The sequence below is a fragment of the Callithrix jacchus genome, chromosome 7 (assembly GCF_049354715.1).
Source record: "Callithrix jacchus isolate 240 chromosome 7, calJac240_pri, whole genome shotgun sequence".
In the NCBI taxonomy this organism is placed as follows: Eukaryota; Metazoa; Chordata; class Mammalia; order Primates; family Cebidae; genus Callithrix; species Callithrix jacchus.
The window spans coordinates 81914919-81934067 of NC_133508.1; the positions used below are offsets into that span (position 1 = coordinate 81914919).

Sequence of the window (19149 nt, forward strand, 5' to 3'; positions counted from 1 at the left end):
GCTAATTTTTTTTTTAAGATGAGGTCGCACTCTATTGCCCAGGCTGATCTCAAATCCATGGGCTCAAGTGATCCTCCTGCCTCACCTCCTAAAGTGCTAGGATTTCAGGTGTGAGCCACCATGCCTGGCCAGGTGATCATTTTTCTACAACAGCATTTCTCAACTTTGGCTTCTCAATATAAAATTACCTGGGAGCGTTCTAAAAATTCTGAAACTTGGTCCTAATTCTCAGCAGATACTTACATGATCAATTTGGGGTGAGTCTGTCAGGTACTGTCATTTTTTAAAAATCTCCCCAGGTGATTTTAATGTGAAACCAAGTTTGGAGTCCACACTTCTTTTAAGATGAAATTTTTGAGGTCCAATTTACATTCAGTAAAATTTACCAACTTAAGCATACAATTTAATAAGTTTTGACAAATGAATATAGTTATGTAACCACTACAATCATTAACATTTCCATCACCCAAAGGCTTTCTCACACCTATAAACCTGAGCCAATCCCTCAAGATGAATCTTGGGTGGCTAACTGGGCCTACATTTAAAATAGAGTCAAACAGCCATTTACTGACCAGAAGTTACACACTTACTCTGAGTTCCTGGAAAACCATACCTCTGCTTAACTTCAGGACTTTCATAGTTGACTAGTCCTATTCACAATGCCCAAAACCACCAACAGGCTGTGGCTTACATCAACCAATCGGAACTCAGCTGTGTTGAACAATCAGAACTAAGAAAGTTTGAATCCTTCATTTGCATACATGAACCTGATTGGGAACCTGGGCAAAAACTTTCAGTATAAAAGTCAAAAACCTTGTTCTCTGGAATGCACCTTTGTTTTACACCAAAAGCTGCATCTCCCTGGTTTGCAAACTGTTCAGTGAATAAAGTCTCTTTCTTTTAAATTCCATTTCAGGAAGCTTTTATTCACAAACTCCATTCCCTTCTCCCCTTGCAACCACTGATCTACTTTATCATTATATCTCAGCTTTCTTGAATTTCATATACATGAAATTGTATTGTATATAGTCTTTTGGGTATGGTTTCTTTTATTTAGCATAATACTTTTGGGATTCATCCATGTTGCTAGCCTATTAGTAGTTTGTTCTTTTTTATTGCTGAACAGTATTTCATCTGTGTGAATAGACAACAATTTCATTATCCATTCACCCATTTGGTAAGCATTTGGGTCTTTTCTAGTTTGAGGCTATTATGAATAAAGCTGCCATAAATATTGAAGTACAAACCTTTATATGAACATATGAGGGTCTTCAAAAAGTATGTAGAAGATGAATATTATTAAAAAACTACACATGGATTTCACTTTTTATGTTTTTTTTTTTGCACTAAAATAAACTCATACTAACTTGCTATAACATATCTGGATAGGATCCAGTTTAAGGCACTAAAAAGGATAAGACATTATTTTGAAAAGAGCCCCTATTAGAGCAACATGAATTCTGCTAAAATTGAAGCAAGAACAAACACCAAATTTACGGTGAAGCTTGAGAGGAAGAATGGTGAAAGCACTAATGCTTTATAAAATGTATGTGGGGACAATTCCCCAAAGAAATTGGCAGTTTACAAATGGTAACTCATTTTAAGAAGGATAATGGGCTGGGCATGGTGGCTCAGGCCTGTAATCCCTGCAATTTGGGAGGCCGAGGCAAGCAGATCATGAGGTCAGGAGTTCGAGACCAGTCTGGCCAACATGGTGAAACTTCATCTTTACTAAAAATACAAAAAATAGCTGGGCATGGTGGCAGATGCCTGTAATCCCAGCTACTTGAGAGACTGAGGCAGGGGAATCATTTGAACCCAGGAGGTGGAGGTTGCAGTGAGCCGAGATCATGCCATTGTACTCTAGCCTGGATGACAGTGTGAAACTATGACTCAAAAAAAAAAAAGAAGGATGAGACAATGCTGAAGATGAAGCCCACAGCAGCAGACCATTCACATCAATTTGTGAAGAGAAAAAAGTCATCTTGTTTGTGCTCTAATTGAAGAGAATGGACAATTAACAGCAGAAATGATAGACAATATCATACACATCTCAATCTGTACAGCTTACCCAATTTTGCTGAGAAATTAAAGTTGAACAAATTTTCTACTTGACAGGTGCCAGAACCACTGCACCCAGATCAGCTACAGATAAGAGCAGGGCTTTCGATGGAAGTTTTAAACTAGTAGTATCAAGATCCTGAGGCATTTCATTGAAGAACTGTGACAGGAGATGAAACATGATTTTACCAGTATGATCCTGACGACAAAGCACAATCAAAGCAATGGCTACCAAAAGGTGGGAGTGGTCAAATCAAAGCAAGAGCAGACTGATCAAGAGTAAACGTCATAGCAACAGTTTTTTAGGATATTCAAGTCATTTTGTTTGTTGGCTTTCGGAAGGGACAAAGAATGATAACATTTGATTTATTATGTGAGTGTTTTCAGAAAGTTAGTCAAAGCATTAGCAGAAAAATGCCCAAGAAAAGTTTCACCAGAGTTTTTATCCACCACAACAATGTTCCTGCTTATTCCTTTCATCAAACAAGGGCAATTCTATGAGAGTTTTGATGAGAAATCACTAGGCATCCACTTTGCAGTCCTGATTTGGCTCCTTCTTCTTTTTGTTCCCTAATTTAAAAAAAAAAATCTTCAAAAGGCACCAATTTTTCTTCAGTCAATAATGTAAAAGACTCCACTTGGCTGGGTGTGGTGGCTCACACCTGTAATCCCAGCACTTTCAGAGGCTGAGGTGGGCAGATCATGAGGTCAGAAGTTCAAGACCAGCCTGGCCAACATAGTGAAACCCTATCTCTACTAAAAATACAAAAAATGAGGAAGATCCAAGATGGCTGTTTGGGAGCAGCTCAGGAGTGCAGCTCCAAGTGAAAGCGCAGAGGGTGAGTGGACGCCACATTTCCAGATGGATCTTTATTACCCACAGACCAGGAGATTCCCAGGTGGAGGAGCCCCAAGGGTCGCCAGAGCAGCTGTTTGGCTGGTGTGGCTGTTTTGCCGGTGCCCCGGCACAGCAGTTCTCCATAAAAAATACACTGGTCTGGTTGCCCTTTTAAGCTGGTGATTGGAGCTCTGGGAAGGCAGAGTTGCCCATTCGTATGATTAAACGGGGGACTAAAACAGGGAGCCAAGCCAGGAGATTCCCAGGCAAAAAAGCGCCACGAATCTCAGCACCGTTATTTCAGCTGGTACCGGGGGCCACCACATGGGAAATCACACCAATCCTAGCGCCTTGTCAGCAGGTGACTGGAACATCTGGGAGAGAGTCAACCATTCAACTTGAAAAAAAAAGGCTCTGAGGCAGGGAGCCAGGTGATCAGGCTTGGCGAGTCCCACCCCCATAGGAAAAAAAAACAGCAACTGGAAACGCTCTGAGTTGAGAGTTTCATGGCAAGCACAGCTGAACCTGGGACAGTCCAGCTCTGTGGGGGAGATGTGTCCGCCATTACTGAGGCACTCCACCCCTACAGAGGTAGTCTGCCATTGCTGAGGCAGCCCGCCATTGCCAAGGCAACCCACCATTACAGAGGTGGGCCACCATTGCTGAGGCAGTTCTAATCACACCCATATAAACAGGACAGCAGGGGAGTTCACACGGCAGCAGGGCGGAGCCCACAGCAGCTCAGCAAAGCCTCTGCAGGCAGACATTGACTACGCTGCCTCCTTGCTGGGCAGGGAAGCCCTGAAAAAAAATGCAGCAGCACAATGGAAACTTATAAATAAAGCCCTAACTCCCCAGGACAGAGCACCTGGGGAAAAAAAAGGGGGTTTATGAGTTTTGCTGCAGCAGACTTAAACACACCTGCCCAGCAGCTCTGAATGAACAACGGAGCTCACAGCTCAGCACTTGAGCTCCTATAAAGGACAGCTCCTCAAGCAGCTCCCTGACCCTGTATATCCAAAGAGTCATCTCACAAAGGACTGACTGATCAGACTGACATTTGGCAGGCATCATTCTGAGACAAAGACAGCAGAAGAAGAAACTGATAGCAACCTTTACTGCTCTGCAGCTGCTGCAGGTGATCCCTAGGCAAGCAGGGCCTGGAGTGGACCTCAGCAGTCCTACAGCAGAGGGGCCAGACTGTTAGAAGGAAAACTAAGAAACAGAAAGAAAGAACATCATCATCAACAAACTAGACGTCCACTCAGAGACCCAATCTGAAAATCAGCAACTACAAAAACGACAAGTGGATAAATCCACAAAGATGGGAGGAAACCAGAGCAAAAAGGAGGAAAACACCCAAAACCAGAACACCTCTCCTCCTACAAAAGATCACAACTCTTCACCAGCAAGGGAACAAGGCTGGATGGAGAATGAGTGTGATGAAATGACAGAATCAGACTTCAGAAGGTGGGTAATGAGAAACTTCTGTGAGCTAAAAGAACATGTTCTAACCCAATGCAAAGAAACTAAGAATCTTGAAAAAAGATTTGATGAAATGCTAATGAGAATGGACAACTTAGAGAGAAATATAAGTGAATTGATGAAGCTGAAAAACACAACACGAGAACTTCACGAAGCATGCACAAGTTTCAACAGCCAAATTGACCAAACTGAAGAAAGGATATCAGAGATTGAAGATCAACTCAATGAAATAAAATGAGAAGGCAAGATTAGAGAAAAAAGTGTAAAAAGGAATGAACAAAGTCTCCAAGAAATATGGGACTATGTGAAAAGACATAATCTATGTTTGATAGGTGTACCTGAATATAACAGAGAGAATGAATCCAAGCTGGAAAAAACTCTTCAGGATATTATCCAGGAAAACTTCCCCAACCTAGCAAGGCAGGCCAATATTCAAGTCCAGGAAATACAGAGAACACCACAAAGATATTGCTCAAGAAGAGCAACCCCAAGGCACATAATCGTCAGATTCACCAGGGTTGAAATGAAGAAGAAAATGCTAAGGGCAGCCAGAGAGAAAGGTCGGCTTACCCACAAAGGAAAGCCCGTCAGACTCATAGCAGATCTCTCGGCAGAAACCCTACAAGCCAGAAGAGAGTGGGGGCCGATATTCAACATCCTTAAAGAAAAAAAGTTGCAACCCTGAATTTCATATCCAGCCAAACAGAGCTTCATAAGTGAAGGAAAAATAAAATCCTTTGTGAACAAGCAAGTACTCAGAGATTTCGTCACCACCAGGCCTGCTTTACAAGAGCTCCTGAAAGAGGCACTACACATAGAAAGGAACTGCCAGTACAAGCCACAACAAAAACATACCAAATGGTAAACAGCATCAACACAATGAAGAAACTACATCAACTAACAGGCAAAACAGCCAGCTAGCATCAAAATCGCAGTATCAAATTCACACATAACAATATTAACCTTAAATGTAAATGGGCTAAATGCCCCAATCAAAAGACACAGACTGGCAAATTGGATAAAAAGCCAAAACCCATTGGTGTGCTGTATCGAGGAAACTCATCTCACATGCAAGGAGACACAAGGGCTCAAAATAAAGGGATAGAGGATGATTTGCCAAGCAAATGGAGAGCAAAAAAATACAGGAGTTAAAATTCTCGTCTCTGATAAAATAGACTTTAAAGCAACAAACATCTAAAGAGACAAAGATGGACATTACATAATGATAAAAGGATCGATGCAACAAGAAGAGCTAACGATCCTAAATATATATGCACCCAGTACAGGAGCACCCAGATAAATATGGCAAGTTTTTAATGACTTACAAAGAGACTTAGACTCCCACACAATAATAGTGGGAGACTTTAACACCCCATTGTCAATATTTGACAGATCAACCAGACAGAAAATTAACAAGGATATCTGGGACTTGAACTCAGACCTGGAACAAGCAAACCTAATAGACATTTACAGAACTCTACACCCCAAATCCACAGAATATACATTCTTCTCAGCACCACATCACACCTACTCTAAAACTAACCACATAATTGGAAGTAAATCACTCCTCAGCAAACGCAAAAGAATGGAAATCATAACAGTCTCTCAGACCACAGTGCAAACAAGTTAGAACTCAGAATTCGGAAACTAACTCAGAACCGCACAGCTTCATGGAAACTTAACAACTGGCTCTTGAATGTTGACTGGATAAACAATGAAATGAAGGCAGAAACAAAGATGTTCTTCGAAACCAAAGAGAACGAAGACACAACATACCGAAATCTCTGGGACACATTTAAAGCAGTCTCTAGAGGAAAATATATAGCAATAAGTGCCCATATGAGAAGCAAGAAAAGATCCAAAATTAACACCCTATCATCAAAATTTAAAGAGCTAGATGAGCAAGATCAAAAAAACTCAAAACCTAGCAGAAGACAAGAAATAACTAACATCAGAGCAGAACTGAAGGAGACAAAGACACAAAAAAAACTTTCAAAAAATCAATAAATCCAGGAGCTGGTTTTTTGAAAAGATCAACAAAATAGACAAACCACTAGGCAGATTAATAAAAAAGAAAAGAGAGAATAACCAAATAGATGCAAAAAATGATAAAGGGGATATCACCACAGATTCCACAGAAATTCAAACCATCATCAGAGAGCATTACAAACAACTCTATGCACATAAACTAGTAAACCTGGAAGAAATAGATAAATTCCTGGACACTTGCCTCCTCCCAAGCCTACACCAGGAATAAGTCGAAACCCTGAATAGACCAATAACAAGATATGAAGTTGATGCAGCAATTAAGAGCCTACCACCCAAAAAAAGCCCAGATCCAGATCGGATCACAGCCGAATTCTACCAGACACACAAAGAGGAGCTGGTACCATTCCTTCTGACTATTCCAAATAATCCAAAAAGAAGGAATCCTTCCCAAATCATTTTATGAGACCAACATCATCCTGATACCAAAACCCAGCAGAGACTCAACAGAAAAGTAAACTTCAGGCCAATATCCATGATGAACATAGACCCAAAAATCTTCAATAAAATACTGGCAAGCCGATTGCAACAGAACATCAAAAAGCTTTTCCATCATGATTAAGTAGGATTCCTCCCAGGGATGCAAGGCTGGTTCAACATATGCAAGTCTATAAACGTAATTCACCACATAAACAGAACCAAAGACAAAACCACATGATTATCTCAATAGATGCACAGAAGGCCTTTGACAAAATTCAACAGCGTTTTATGCTAAAAACCCTCCATAAACTAGGTATTGATGGAACATATCTCAAAATAATAAAAGCTATTAACAGCCAATATCATACTGAATGGGCAAAAACTGGAAGCATTCCCTTTGAAATCTGGACTAGACAAGGATGCCCTCTCTCACCACTCCTATTCAATACTAGTACTGGAAACTCTAGCCAGTGCAATCAGGCAAGAAAAAGAAATAAAGGGTATTCAAATAGGAAAGGAGGAAGCCAAATGGTCTCTATTTGCACACGACATGATTGTATATCTAGAAGACCCCATTGTCTAAGCCCAAAATCTCCTGAAACTGATAAGGAACTTCATCAAAGTCTCAGGATACAAAATCAATGTGCAAAAATCACAAGCATTCCTATACAGCAATAACAGAGAGAGTCAAATCAAGAATGAACTGCCGTTCACAATTGCTACAAAGAGAATAAAATACTTAGGAATACAACTAACAAGGAACGTAAAGAACCTCTTCACGTTCTTTACGTGGAGAACTACAAACCACTGCTCAACGAAATAAGAGAGGACACAAACAGATGGAGAAACATTCCATGTTCATGGTTAGGAAGAATCAATACTGTGAAAATGGTCATACTGCCCAAAGTAACACAGATTCAATGCTATCCGCATCAAGCTACCAATGACCTTCTTCACAGAACTGGAAAACCCCACCTTACACTTCATATGGAACCAAAAGAGAGCCCGCATAGCCAAGTTAATTATAAGCAAAAAGAACACAGCAGGAGGCATCACACTATCGGACTTCAAACTATACTACAAGGCTACAGTAATCAAAACAGCATGGTACTGGTACCAAAACAGAGATATAGACCAATGGAACAGAACAGAGGCATTGGAGGCAACACAACATATCTACAACCATCTGATCTTTGACAAACCTGATAAAAACAAGCAATGGGGAAAGGATTTCCTGTTTAATAAATGGTGTTGGGAAAACTGGCTAGCCATGTGCAGAAAGCAGAAACTGGACCCCTTCCCGACACCTTAAACCAAAATTAACTCCAGATGGATGAAAGACTTAAACATAAGACCTAACACCATAAAAACCCTAGAATAAAATCTAGGCAAAACCATTCAGGACATAGGAGTAGACAAGGACTTTATGACCAAAACACCAAAAGCATTAGCAACAAAAGCCAAAATAGACAAATGGGACCTAATCAAACTCCACAGCTTCTGCACGGCAAAAGAAACAGTCATTAGAGTGAATTGGAAACCAACAGAATGGTAAAAAATTTTTACAGTTTACCCATCTGACAAAGGGCTGATATCCAGAATTTACAAAGAACTCAAACAGATTTACAAGAAAAAAACAAGCCCATTCAAAAGTGGGCAAAGGACATGAACAGACACTTTACAAAAGAAGACATACATGAGGCCAACAAACATATGAAAATAAGCTCATCACATTAGAGAAATGCAAATCAAAACTACACTGAGATACAATCTCATGCCAGTTAGAATGGTGATCATTAAGAAATCTGGCGACAACAGATGCTGGAGAGGACGTGGAGAAATAGGAACAATTTTACACTGCTGGTGGGAGTGTAAATTAGTTCAACCATTGTGGAAGACAATGTGGCAATTCCTCAAGGACCTAGAAATAGAAATTCCATTTGACCCAGAAATCCCATTACTGGGTATATATCCAAAGGATTATAAATCATTCTACTATAAGGACACATGCACACGAATGTTCATTGCAGTACTGTTTACAATAGCAAAGACCTGGAACCAACCCAAATGCCCATCGATGATAGACTGGACAGGAAAATGTGGCACATATACACCATGGAATATTATGCAGCCATCAAAAACGATGAGTTTGTGTCCTTTGTAGGGACATGGATGAACCTGGAGAACATCATTCTCAGCAAACTGACACAAGAACAGAAAATGAAATACCGCATGTTCTCACTCATAGGCGGGTGTTGAACAATGAGAACACATGGACACAGGGAGGGGAACACTACACACTGAGGTCTGTTGGGGGAATAGGGGAGGGACAGTGGGGAGTGGGGAGTTGGGGAGAGATAGCATGGGGAGAAATGCCAGATATAGGTGAAGGGGTGGAAGGCAGCAAATCACACTGCCACGTGTGTACCTATGCAACTATCTTGCATGTTCTTCACATGTACCCCAAAACCTAAAATGCAATAAAATAAATAAATAAATAAAAACTGAAAAAAAAAATATATATATATATATACAAAAAATTAGCCAGGCGTGGTTGTGGGCACCTGTAATCCCAGCTACTTAGGAGGCTGAGGCAGGAGAATTGCTTGAACCTGGGAGGTGGAGGTTGCAGTGAGCCAAGATCTCATCATTGCACTCCAGCCCAGGAGACAATGCAAGACTCCGTCTCAAAGAGAAAAAAAAAGACTCCACTGACATGACTGAATTCCTAGGACCTTCATTTCTTTAGGGATGAGCTAAGTAGCTTACATCACTGCTTACAAAAGTTCTTGAACCTGATAAAGCTTATATTGAGAAATAAAGTTTATACTTTTTATTTTTATCCTTTAATTCCATTTTTCCATGAGCTTTTGAAGTCCCCTTATACGTTTTAATTTCTCTCATGTAAATATCTAAGAGTAGGATTGCTGAATCTTTTGGTTAAGTATATGATTAGCTGTATAAGACATCGTTTTCCAGGGCCAGGCGCAGTGGCTCACGCCTGTAATCCCAGCACTTTGGGAGGCCGAGGTGGGTGGATCACGAGGTCAAGAGATCGAGACCATCCTGGTCAACATGGTGAAACCCCATTTCTACTAAAAATACAAGAATTAGCTGGGCATGGTGGCACGTGCCTGTACTCCCAGCTACTCGGGAGGCTGAGGCAGAATTGCTTGAACCCAGGAGGCGGAGGTTGCAGTGAACCGAGATCACGCCATTGCACTCCAGCCTGGGTAACAAGAGCAACACTCCATCTCAAAAAAAAAAAAAAAAAAGACATTGTTTTCCAATATAGCTGCAAGCTGCATCATTTTGTATTCATAACATACATTACATGCCAGTAATGTATGAGAGTTCCAGTTACTCCATATACTTGCCAGCAATTGGTACAGTCAGTCTTTTTTTTTCTTTAAGCATTTTAGTGTGTGTGTAATGTAGTTTATTTCCTTGAATTTTGACTTGTATTTCTCTAAGGACTAAATTATAAAAAGTAAATAAACAACTGTTAAGGCAAGACAACAAGTAGGTAAAAGAGTACTTCAGCTTTTGATTCAATAGTCTATTTTTTAAGTAGGTAACTATGTTATACTGTTCCAAATACCACATTCATCACTCCATTATAAAGAACAGGCAAAAGACCAAAAAACATGTACGCAAGGAACTTTTCAAAAACAGGTTTCAGAAACTCTAAGAGTCAAATATTCACTGTTTATAACTTTCTCCCTTCATAAAGATGGCAATGTAATGTAGTCCTTAGAAGTTTAGACTATGATGCCCAACCCAACTGTGTACTCTAAGATAGGAAAATGCTAAGTATTACAGAAAGACTTCTACCGAAAACAGGTAAACAATTATTTACTGAGCCTTACACATAACAAGTGACTAAATGTTAATTCAATGAATGAATCAAGAACAAGTTAATACTAAGCTTCAAGGGTAATTTTTATCTACGTAATGCTTTAAAACTCAGAAGCATCCAGAAATTGAGCCACAAAATACCAGTGTATCTTTTAGGCTTTGGTCACATATAAATTAAGAGAGATGTCATACTACACAAATATTAAAAACGATATGACAATTTACTCATTCATTCAATAAACATTTACTGAGCACCAACTTAGTACAAACCACATTATACACCCTAAGGGGGAGAACAATTACACTGAAAACCAAATTAAAGTTGACTATATAGGATAACAAAAACTATCACAGAGTAATTTAACATATAATCATATAATATTAAAGCTAATATTTAAATAAGTATGATTTTCTTAGTTTACTAGCTCCATGATAGGCTCAAAATATCCAAGAAGCTTGCTGCCTGTATCAGGAAAAAATGTGTCTACAAATAAACTACAAGGTAAAAAATTCACATAAAAGTTATCTGGAATAAATTATTGTCTATTTCTAATATCAAAAACTAATTCTAAACCATAGTAATTTAACGCTTAGAAACAGACATTAAAATTCATATGCTTTCAAGGTTATCCATTGCTAAAGCTGAGTTATAAATAGTGTGTATAAAAAAACCCACAGTAATCTGTTCATTCATATATGCATACCCTGAGTACTATATCACAGTCATCATTTTTATCAAGAATGATTACAATTTTAACCTTTAAATAACCACTTATTTGTCAAAAACATTCCACATGTATTAAGATTAAATAATCAATCATGGAAATTGAATCAAACAAGTCTAAATAATGCTTATCTAATAAAATTAATATGGTGACTTCCTAAAGTAAGCCGTATTTAATGTAATAGTTTAAAATTCACATGAAACTCAGTTATGTGACAAGAAACAAGTATAAGAAGCTGTTATGAACTGAATTATGTCACCCCCCCCCCAAAAAAATATGTTCAAGTCCTAACCCCCAATACCTCAGAACATAACCTCAGTCCCTCATGATGTGACCTTGGAAATAGAGTTGTTGCATATGTGATTAGTTGAGATGTCATACTAGAGTAGGGTGAGCCCCTAATCCAATATAACTGGTGTCCTTATAAGAAGGCCATGCGGGCCGGGCACGGTGGCTCACGCCTGTAATCCCAGCACTTTGGGAGGCCAAAGCGGGCGGATCACGAGGTCAAGAGATCAAGACCATCCTGGCCAACATAGTGAAACCCCGTCTCTACTAAAAATACAAAAATTAGCTGGGTGTGGTGGCATACACCTGTAGTCCCAGCTACTTGGGAGGCTGAAGCAGGAGGATTGCTTGAACCCGGGAAGCGGAGGTTGCAGTGAGCCGAGGTCTCACCATTGCATTCCAGCCCCGCTCCCAGCGACAGAGCGAGACTCTGTCTCAAAAAAAAAAAAAGAAGGCCATGTGAAAACAGACACACACAGGGAGACTGCCTCATGACCACAAAGGCAGAGATTGGAATTTTGCAGCTACAAGGCAAAGAATTCCAGACCGACAACAAACCATCAGAAGCTAGCAAGGCAACAGGGGATTCCCCCGTAGGTTGCAGAAGGAGCATAGCACTGTCAACACCTTGATTTTGGATTTTTAGCCTCCAGAACTCTGAGACCATACATTTCTTTTTTTTTTTTTTTTTTGAGACTGAGTTTCACTGTTGTTACCCAGGCTGGAGTGTAATGGCACGATCTCGGCTCACCACAAACTCCACCTCCTGGATTCAGGCAATTTTCCTGCCTCAGCCTCCTGAGTAGCTGGGATTACAGGCACACGCCACCATGCCCAGCTAATTTTTTGTATTTTTAGTAGAGACAGGGTTTCACCATGTTGACCAGGTTGGTCTTGATCTCTTGACCTCGTGATCCACCTGTCTCAGCCTCCCAAAGTGCTGGGATTACAGGCGTGAACCACTGCGCCCAGCCTTGGGCCACTTTTTTATATTTCCGTTATTGACTTTGCAATTGTACCTCTTCCATATAAGGTAATACTTAGCATTCTAGCTCTAGTCTTGAAGACTGCAAGAACAAATCATGTACTTACTTTAAAATATGTAGCCTAAAACTATAGGGTTTTGTTGAAGTCACCTGTCAAAATCTACTTAAAATTTCTGGATAAATATGTATATAACTAAGATGTACCAGGTACAGAAGGCCTCTGCATGTCTTTACCCAATTTTTAAAACTCTAAATATCCAAGTTAATATAATATTTCTGTGTTTAAGTGAGAAAAACTCTTAATGCTTTTTTTTCCTTCAATCAATTCAGATTTTCCTGAGAAAAAGCAAAGCTTCTGGTCAGGCGTGGTGGCTCACACCTGTAATCCCAGCACTTTGGGAGTCCAAGACAGGTAGATCACAAGGTCAAGAGTTCGAGACCAGCCTGACCAACATGGTAAAACCCTATCTCTACTAAAAATATAAAAATTAGTTGGGCGTGGTGGCACACGCCTGTAATCCCAGCTACTCAGGAGGTTGAGACAGGAGAATCGCTCGAACCGGGAGGCAGAGGTTGCAGTGAGCCAAGATCGCACCACTGCACTCCAGCCTGAGTGACAGAGCGACACACCATCTAAAAAAAATAAAAAATTTAAAAAAAGCAAAGCTTCTTTAAGTTTTATCAAACACAAAGAAATCAATTTAAAATATAGTGGACAGCAAAAGGGTCAAAATCTTAAAAACTGTTAGTAAATTATAGCTGTCTAATTCTTATGCCATCTACAGACTCCTGAATAAGTATTTTCCCAAGATTCATACTACTGCTATATCCACAGGCTTCTAAAACAGGTTAAAAAATGCAGATGCTGAAAACATATGAACTCTATTACCTTTACAATACTGAGATGAGACTGTAAGTCTATTGACATAGCTTCAAACTTACAGACATCTGTGAAGAGACTAATTGCAATTTTCCCCTTTTAAAAGGAATATTACTTCTGATGCAGTACTGATATAAAATAAATGTATCCTTTGAGCATAGCAAAAAAAATCTTTTGAGCATAGCTGGAAAAGTTTTAGTTTTGATTTAAAATCTGAAGTATCCGATTTTTTTTTTTTTTTGAGACAGAGTTTCGCTCTTGTTACCCAGACTGGAGTGCAATGGCACGATCTGGGATCACCACAACCTCCGCCTCCTGGGTTCAGGCAATTCTCTTGCCTCAGCCTCCCGAGTAGCTGGGATTACAGGCACGCGCCACCATGCCCAGATAATTTTTTGTATTTTTTTTTTTAGTAGAGATGGGGTTTCACCATGTTGACCAGGATGGTCTCGATCTCTCAACCTCGTGATCCACCCGTCTCGGCCTCCCAAAGTGCTGGGATTACAGGCTTGAGCCACCGTGCCCGGCCGTATCCAATTTTTAACCAGAGTTCATGACTTCCCATTACCAGATTTTGTGTGGAAAGTAATTAGAAATTATAGAATTTAATCTACCTACTCTTTCTACAAGTTACTGTTCATTTTTATTTGCCTTGAAAACTTTTTGTTTGTGCTTTCTTTTTTCATTTAAATTCGCTTTTTCATTAAATTCCCTTACGATGCTTTCTTAAAAGAATGTTGTCACAGAAATACCCCAACTTTCTGTTCTTCCTAAAGCACTGGCCTTCAGTAACCTCCGAAATCTGAGGTTCTATGGTTTAGAAACAGTAAGGAAATAAGCAGAATTCTTAATTAGCATCACTTGGTAATTAATTGAGTTTGAAGTACAGTTATAAACTGAAGAACACGATTACTAACTTGCTAGATACAAATCACTTCCTTACTCATCTCTTGGCAATACTCTCTATATTAAATCATTTACCTTTAAGTTTAGGAATGGGGATGAGTCTCTAGTTTTACATATTAAAAGTGGTTTATACCAAAATAGAGAACTCAAAAATATGCAGAACAGACTATCCTACTCTTCTATACTTATTAACCTAAATTAAAGTCAGAAAAATAAAAATTACACAGTTGTGGTTCTCAAGTAGCATTACCTTAAAGTGATAAATTCATTCACCTGTCTTCATCTTTGAAATCCAAAGTCAATCAGAAAATGTTTATATGTGTCTTTTCTCAAGGTCCCTGAAACTATCATATGAGAGCCCATAACTCCAGAATCACATTAACTATCATATTATAATGGGGAAATATCTGATTTAAACATGATCTGGACTACCCAAAATATCCGATTTCATTTGAAACGTGACACTTCAGTCACTTTAAAAAATAGACACCTCTTTAAACCTCTTCCTCTCTCTCATTTGCTCCCTAAAGTTTGAAAATTCTTCCAAATCCATCTTACTATAAAGCGACCACTTAAATTGACCCTTTTCAATTTAAAATATTTTAAACAAGAATCTTAAAAGTTAAATGATCTGAACTCATAGAAAAATTAAAATTTACAGACTAATGGGAAAATGATTGTATTCATTTTCATGTTTTCAGTATTTCAGTATTAAAGCTGCACACCTTAATTACATGTTTATTCAATTCACTCTTTCAAAAATATACACAAGTACACAAAGGACTAACCTCTTTCAAATAAACAAAACTTGCTCAAGCCACTGTCACTATATTCCGGCACAAGATAAATTTACATTTCACATTTGCAAAACAAATTGTGGTATGCTGTTGTTTTGGTTAGAAACACAGTAATCAATTATTCTCAATAACCAGAAGCAGATTACTTTATATGAAAGAGCACCATTCAAAGAAAAACATTTTTCAAATATGTTGGCATTACCTGGAGAGCTAGATGTCTGGGGTTTGTGAGTCTCTCTGTGTGTTTTAATTCTAAAAACAACCTCCCTTCAATTCCTTTCAAAAATCAGTATTTTCTTCAATAAACATGAGCATATACTGTACAATAAAATGCATAAAGATATGTACTTCCGGAATTCTATAATCCAAATAGAAAAAAAAATCGTGTTTTAATTTTCCATACAGCAAGTCAATGTTAATCAATGTCATTTTTTCCTCTTTCTCCTTAACCATTCCACAAATAAGAAGCACTGTATTTATATATTTAATAAGATTAACAAACTGACTAGAAGCTCCGGAGGAGTAAGGGAAGAAGGAATCGTTTTTGTAATACATTTTCCCACAACAAAAAGATAAAAGCAAATACGACGACTTGTTAAATGAGAAGCATTTGAAAAACCCAGCGTGACCAGCTTTTGATTTACCTCAGTCTGACAAGGAAGAGAGACCCCACCCCCATTCCAGATTGTATGGCTTTTTTTTTTTCCTTGGGTAGGGGTGTGGAGGAGAAGCTGTCACATTTCCATCTTCGGTTATTGTTAGTCCGAAGCCTAGATTCCCAAGCATCATGGGACCAGGGGGAAAATCCTAGAGTAGACCATTAAAACTGTCTGAAACATGCTGTATTTTGTTGGGGCTTTTTTCGCAGGGTTAAAGTTAATTACATCGAGACTCAATCGGCTAGGGCTATAGGTTGCCTCTGACAGTCTGCCCCTCAAACGTTCCCTCTAAAACGCTTGTTCCAGATTTACTAACAATCCGCTCCTCTCCAAACTTAAATTAGGAAAAGCATTTGTGAAATTATTACGTCCAAAGAGGCATGCCTCCCCATTCCCTTTGCCTTTGGTGTGGGGAGTAGAAAGAGTGAAGAAGAGAGATCTATTCGCTCTTCAAACAAAAAGAAATGGGGACAGAGGGTCAGTGGAGGTAAGAGCAGTGGTGGACTTGAGTTAAACGTTGAAAAAAGTTTTTGTGACTTGTTTGTCCTTGGGCAGGGGTACAGCAGTTGGGCAGAAGACCGGGGTCTCGGCCCCAGGGCTCGGGCAGGGAAGAGGCGCCTGCGGAAGAGGAGGCTGAGGACCCGAACGCGACAAGGCGAGCACCTACCGACTTGCAGCACGTTCTCCACGGAGCCGCTGTCCAGCAGACGGATGCCCCGGCGGAACGGGAGCCCCTCGCCACCGCAGCCGGCAGCGCCGGCCCCTGCGCCTAGCCCCGGGGTTGCCCCAGCCGCGACAGTCCCGGGGGCGGAGCCGGCCGGAGCGGCGGCCCCGGGGGGGGGTGGTGGCGGCCCCTCTTCGGCCGGCGGAGCCCCCAAGGAGCCACTAGCCGCGCCGGCGCCGGGGCCGCCCCGGTACTGGAAGCTGGAGTACATGCAGATCTCCCGCTCATTCCGCGGGAAAGACCAGTAGACGATGCGGCGCTGCACGGGCTCCGGGATCCGCTCGAAGCGCTCCTCCACCCGTTCGTACGCCCACTTTTCCGCCACCGTCTTGGCGGCGCAGTCCAGTAAGGACTCCGGCTGCAGGTGGGGGCGGGCCCCGAGGGCCAGGCAGCTGCTGCCGACGCCCTCCGCCCCTCCGCCGGCTGCCCCAGGCAAACCGCGAGGGTGGTGAGCTTGCGGGCTGGGCCACGAACACAGCCGCTTGGCCGGAGAGACCGGCGACGGCGAGAGCAGCTCCTCACGCTCACCTCCGTCCGCCATTGCTGGGACTAACTGACTAACTAAAGCCGCAGCGGCGGCTCGGGCTGCGGCGGAGACCCTGACCACGACCACGCGCTCCGCGCAAGCGCCCAGCGGCGGCGCCGAAGTGGGCGGGGCGAGAGAACTCGCGAGCCAGCCGGCCCGAGTGGGGAGCCGCGGCCGGGCCCGGGCACGCGCCGTAAGGGCCGACGCGGGCTGACTGAGGACTGGCGTGAGGCGGCGCGCGCGGTCCGGGCCGCCGCGGACGCGAAGACAGGCGGGAGCGAGCAAGGGCCCGCGGCGCGCTCCAGACGCAGACAGCCCAGAACGCTAGCCGACTGCTCACTTGGAGCCGGCGGTCGCGGAGGGGTGAGGAGCGCCGGGCACTCTCGCGCGCCCGCCCGCAGACCTCCAGCCCACTTGCCGCCGGCCAGACAGAAATGGACTGTGTCACGGAATGAAAGGGCGTGGCCATAAGCCTTCCGAGGAGCCGCCTCCTTGAAGTTATAGGCTCGCGGGGCACAAGGAGAAAAAAAACTCACACTCCAGCTCCAGCGGTATTGATGTGACAGGAGGCTGTCACAGCCGAGTGGAAGATCTGACAGAAAGACGCTGGGAAGAAGACACTAGGGGAAAAGAATCAGAAAGTTCAAGTGATGAAAACTCACCTCACGCCACAACAATGTAGGATAAAGGCGGCGGTTACCTCGCCCCACCCCAGAGTGGGGACAAAGTCGCACCACCCCTTGGCTGGACAATGGGGCGCCAAGATCTTAACGCCTCAGCGGCTGCACCTTGATGAGATATTTTGGAGGGTTTAGCACCTTGCATCCTAGGATACAAAACACTTTTTGTGTGTTTTTTGGTAGAATTCTTTGATCCCTTACCTCCAATCTGAATTAGGTCTTCCGTGTTTTCCTCACTTGGCTCAGTCTTATACACCTTTACATAGTTATATTTGTTTAATGTCTGACTGTCAACTCCACGAGAGCGAGAATCATGTCTATTTCCTTCACCATAATTTATCCTCTGCCTGGCACATAGAGGGTGCTCAAGAATGGCAACTTCATCACTAACTCCTCCATCAACAACACGCAGTTGTAAGTGATTACCTCTTGCTCGGTCAAGAAAGCCCAGATTATTTCAAAATTTGCTGACAAACTAGTCTCTACAGCTTTAAAATGTTCCAAGAACTGTATTAAAAGAGTTTCTATAGTTGAGTTCGCCCTTCAAAATGAGCAAATTTTAGAGTGTAGGATAGAGTAAGAAGAGAATAAATGATTGGAGACAGGCTGGAGCCACAGTTTGGTTTTGCTGTATTCTCAGAATTAAAGAGCACAGGTTATAGAGTCAGAATTGTGGGTGAATCACACCTGTGTGTGATGCTATTCATGACTCAGTTAAATCATTTGTAAAAGGGAGCTAGTAATAATTCTACTACACATAAATGTTGTAAGAATTAGAAATAATTAATTTAAAAGGTTTTTTAGAGACAGGATCTCACTCTGATGTCCAGCCTGGAGTGCAATGGGGTGACCCTAGCTCACTGCAGCCTCAAACTCTTGGGCTCAAACTACCTTCCCACCTCAGCCTCCTGAATAACTAGGACTACAGATGCACAGCAGCACCACACCCAACTAATTCTTTAAATTTTCTGTAGAGGGGAGGTCTCCCTATGTTGCCCAGCCTGGCTGGGATTATAAGTAATGCAAATTTCGTGCTTATTCAGTGTAGTAGGTACTCAATATTAATAGTATCTGTTAGGCCAGATGCAGTGGTGCATGCCTGTAATCCCAAGGCCTTGGGAGGCCAAAGTGGGAGGATCCCTTGAGGCCAGGAGTTATAGACCAGCCCAGGCAACAGAGCATACTGGAGACCCCATCTCTACACAAGTTATAAACAAAAGCAGGAACTGGTGGCCTACACCCTGTAGTCCTAGCTACTCTGAAGGCTAAT

General features: G+C 41.7%; 1 protein-coding gene across 2 annotated transcripts in view; it reads right to left on the reverse strand.

Annotated features, from left to right (window-relative positions):
• Positions 1–17311, reverse strand: part of ZSWIM5 (zinc finger SWIM-type containing 5) — a 211172-nt gene extending 193861 nt beyond the window's left edge. For both annotated transcript variants that reach the window (XM_035251261.3, XM_035251260.3), the window contains exon 1: positions 16617–17311. In XM_035251261.3, coding sequence (XP_035107152.1) covers positions 16617–17214 — 598 coding nt within the window. In that variant the 5' untranslated portion in view covers positions 17215–17311. The remainder of the gene's footprint in view (positions 1–16616) is intronic.
• Positions 17312–19149: the final 1838 nt, after the last annotated feature.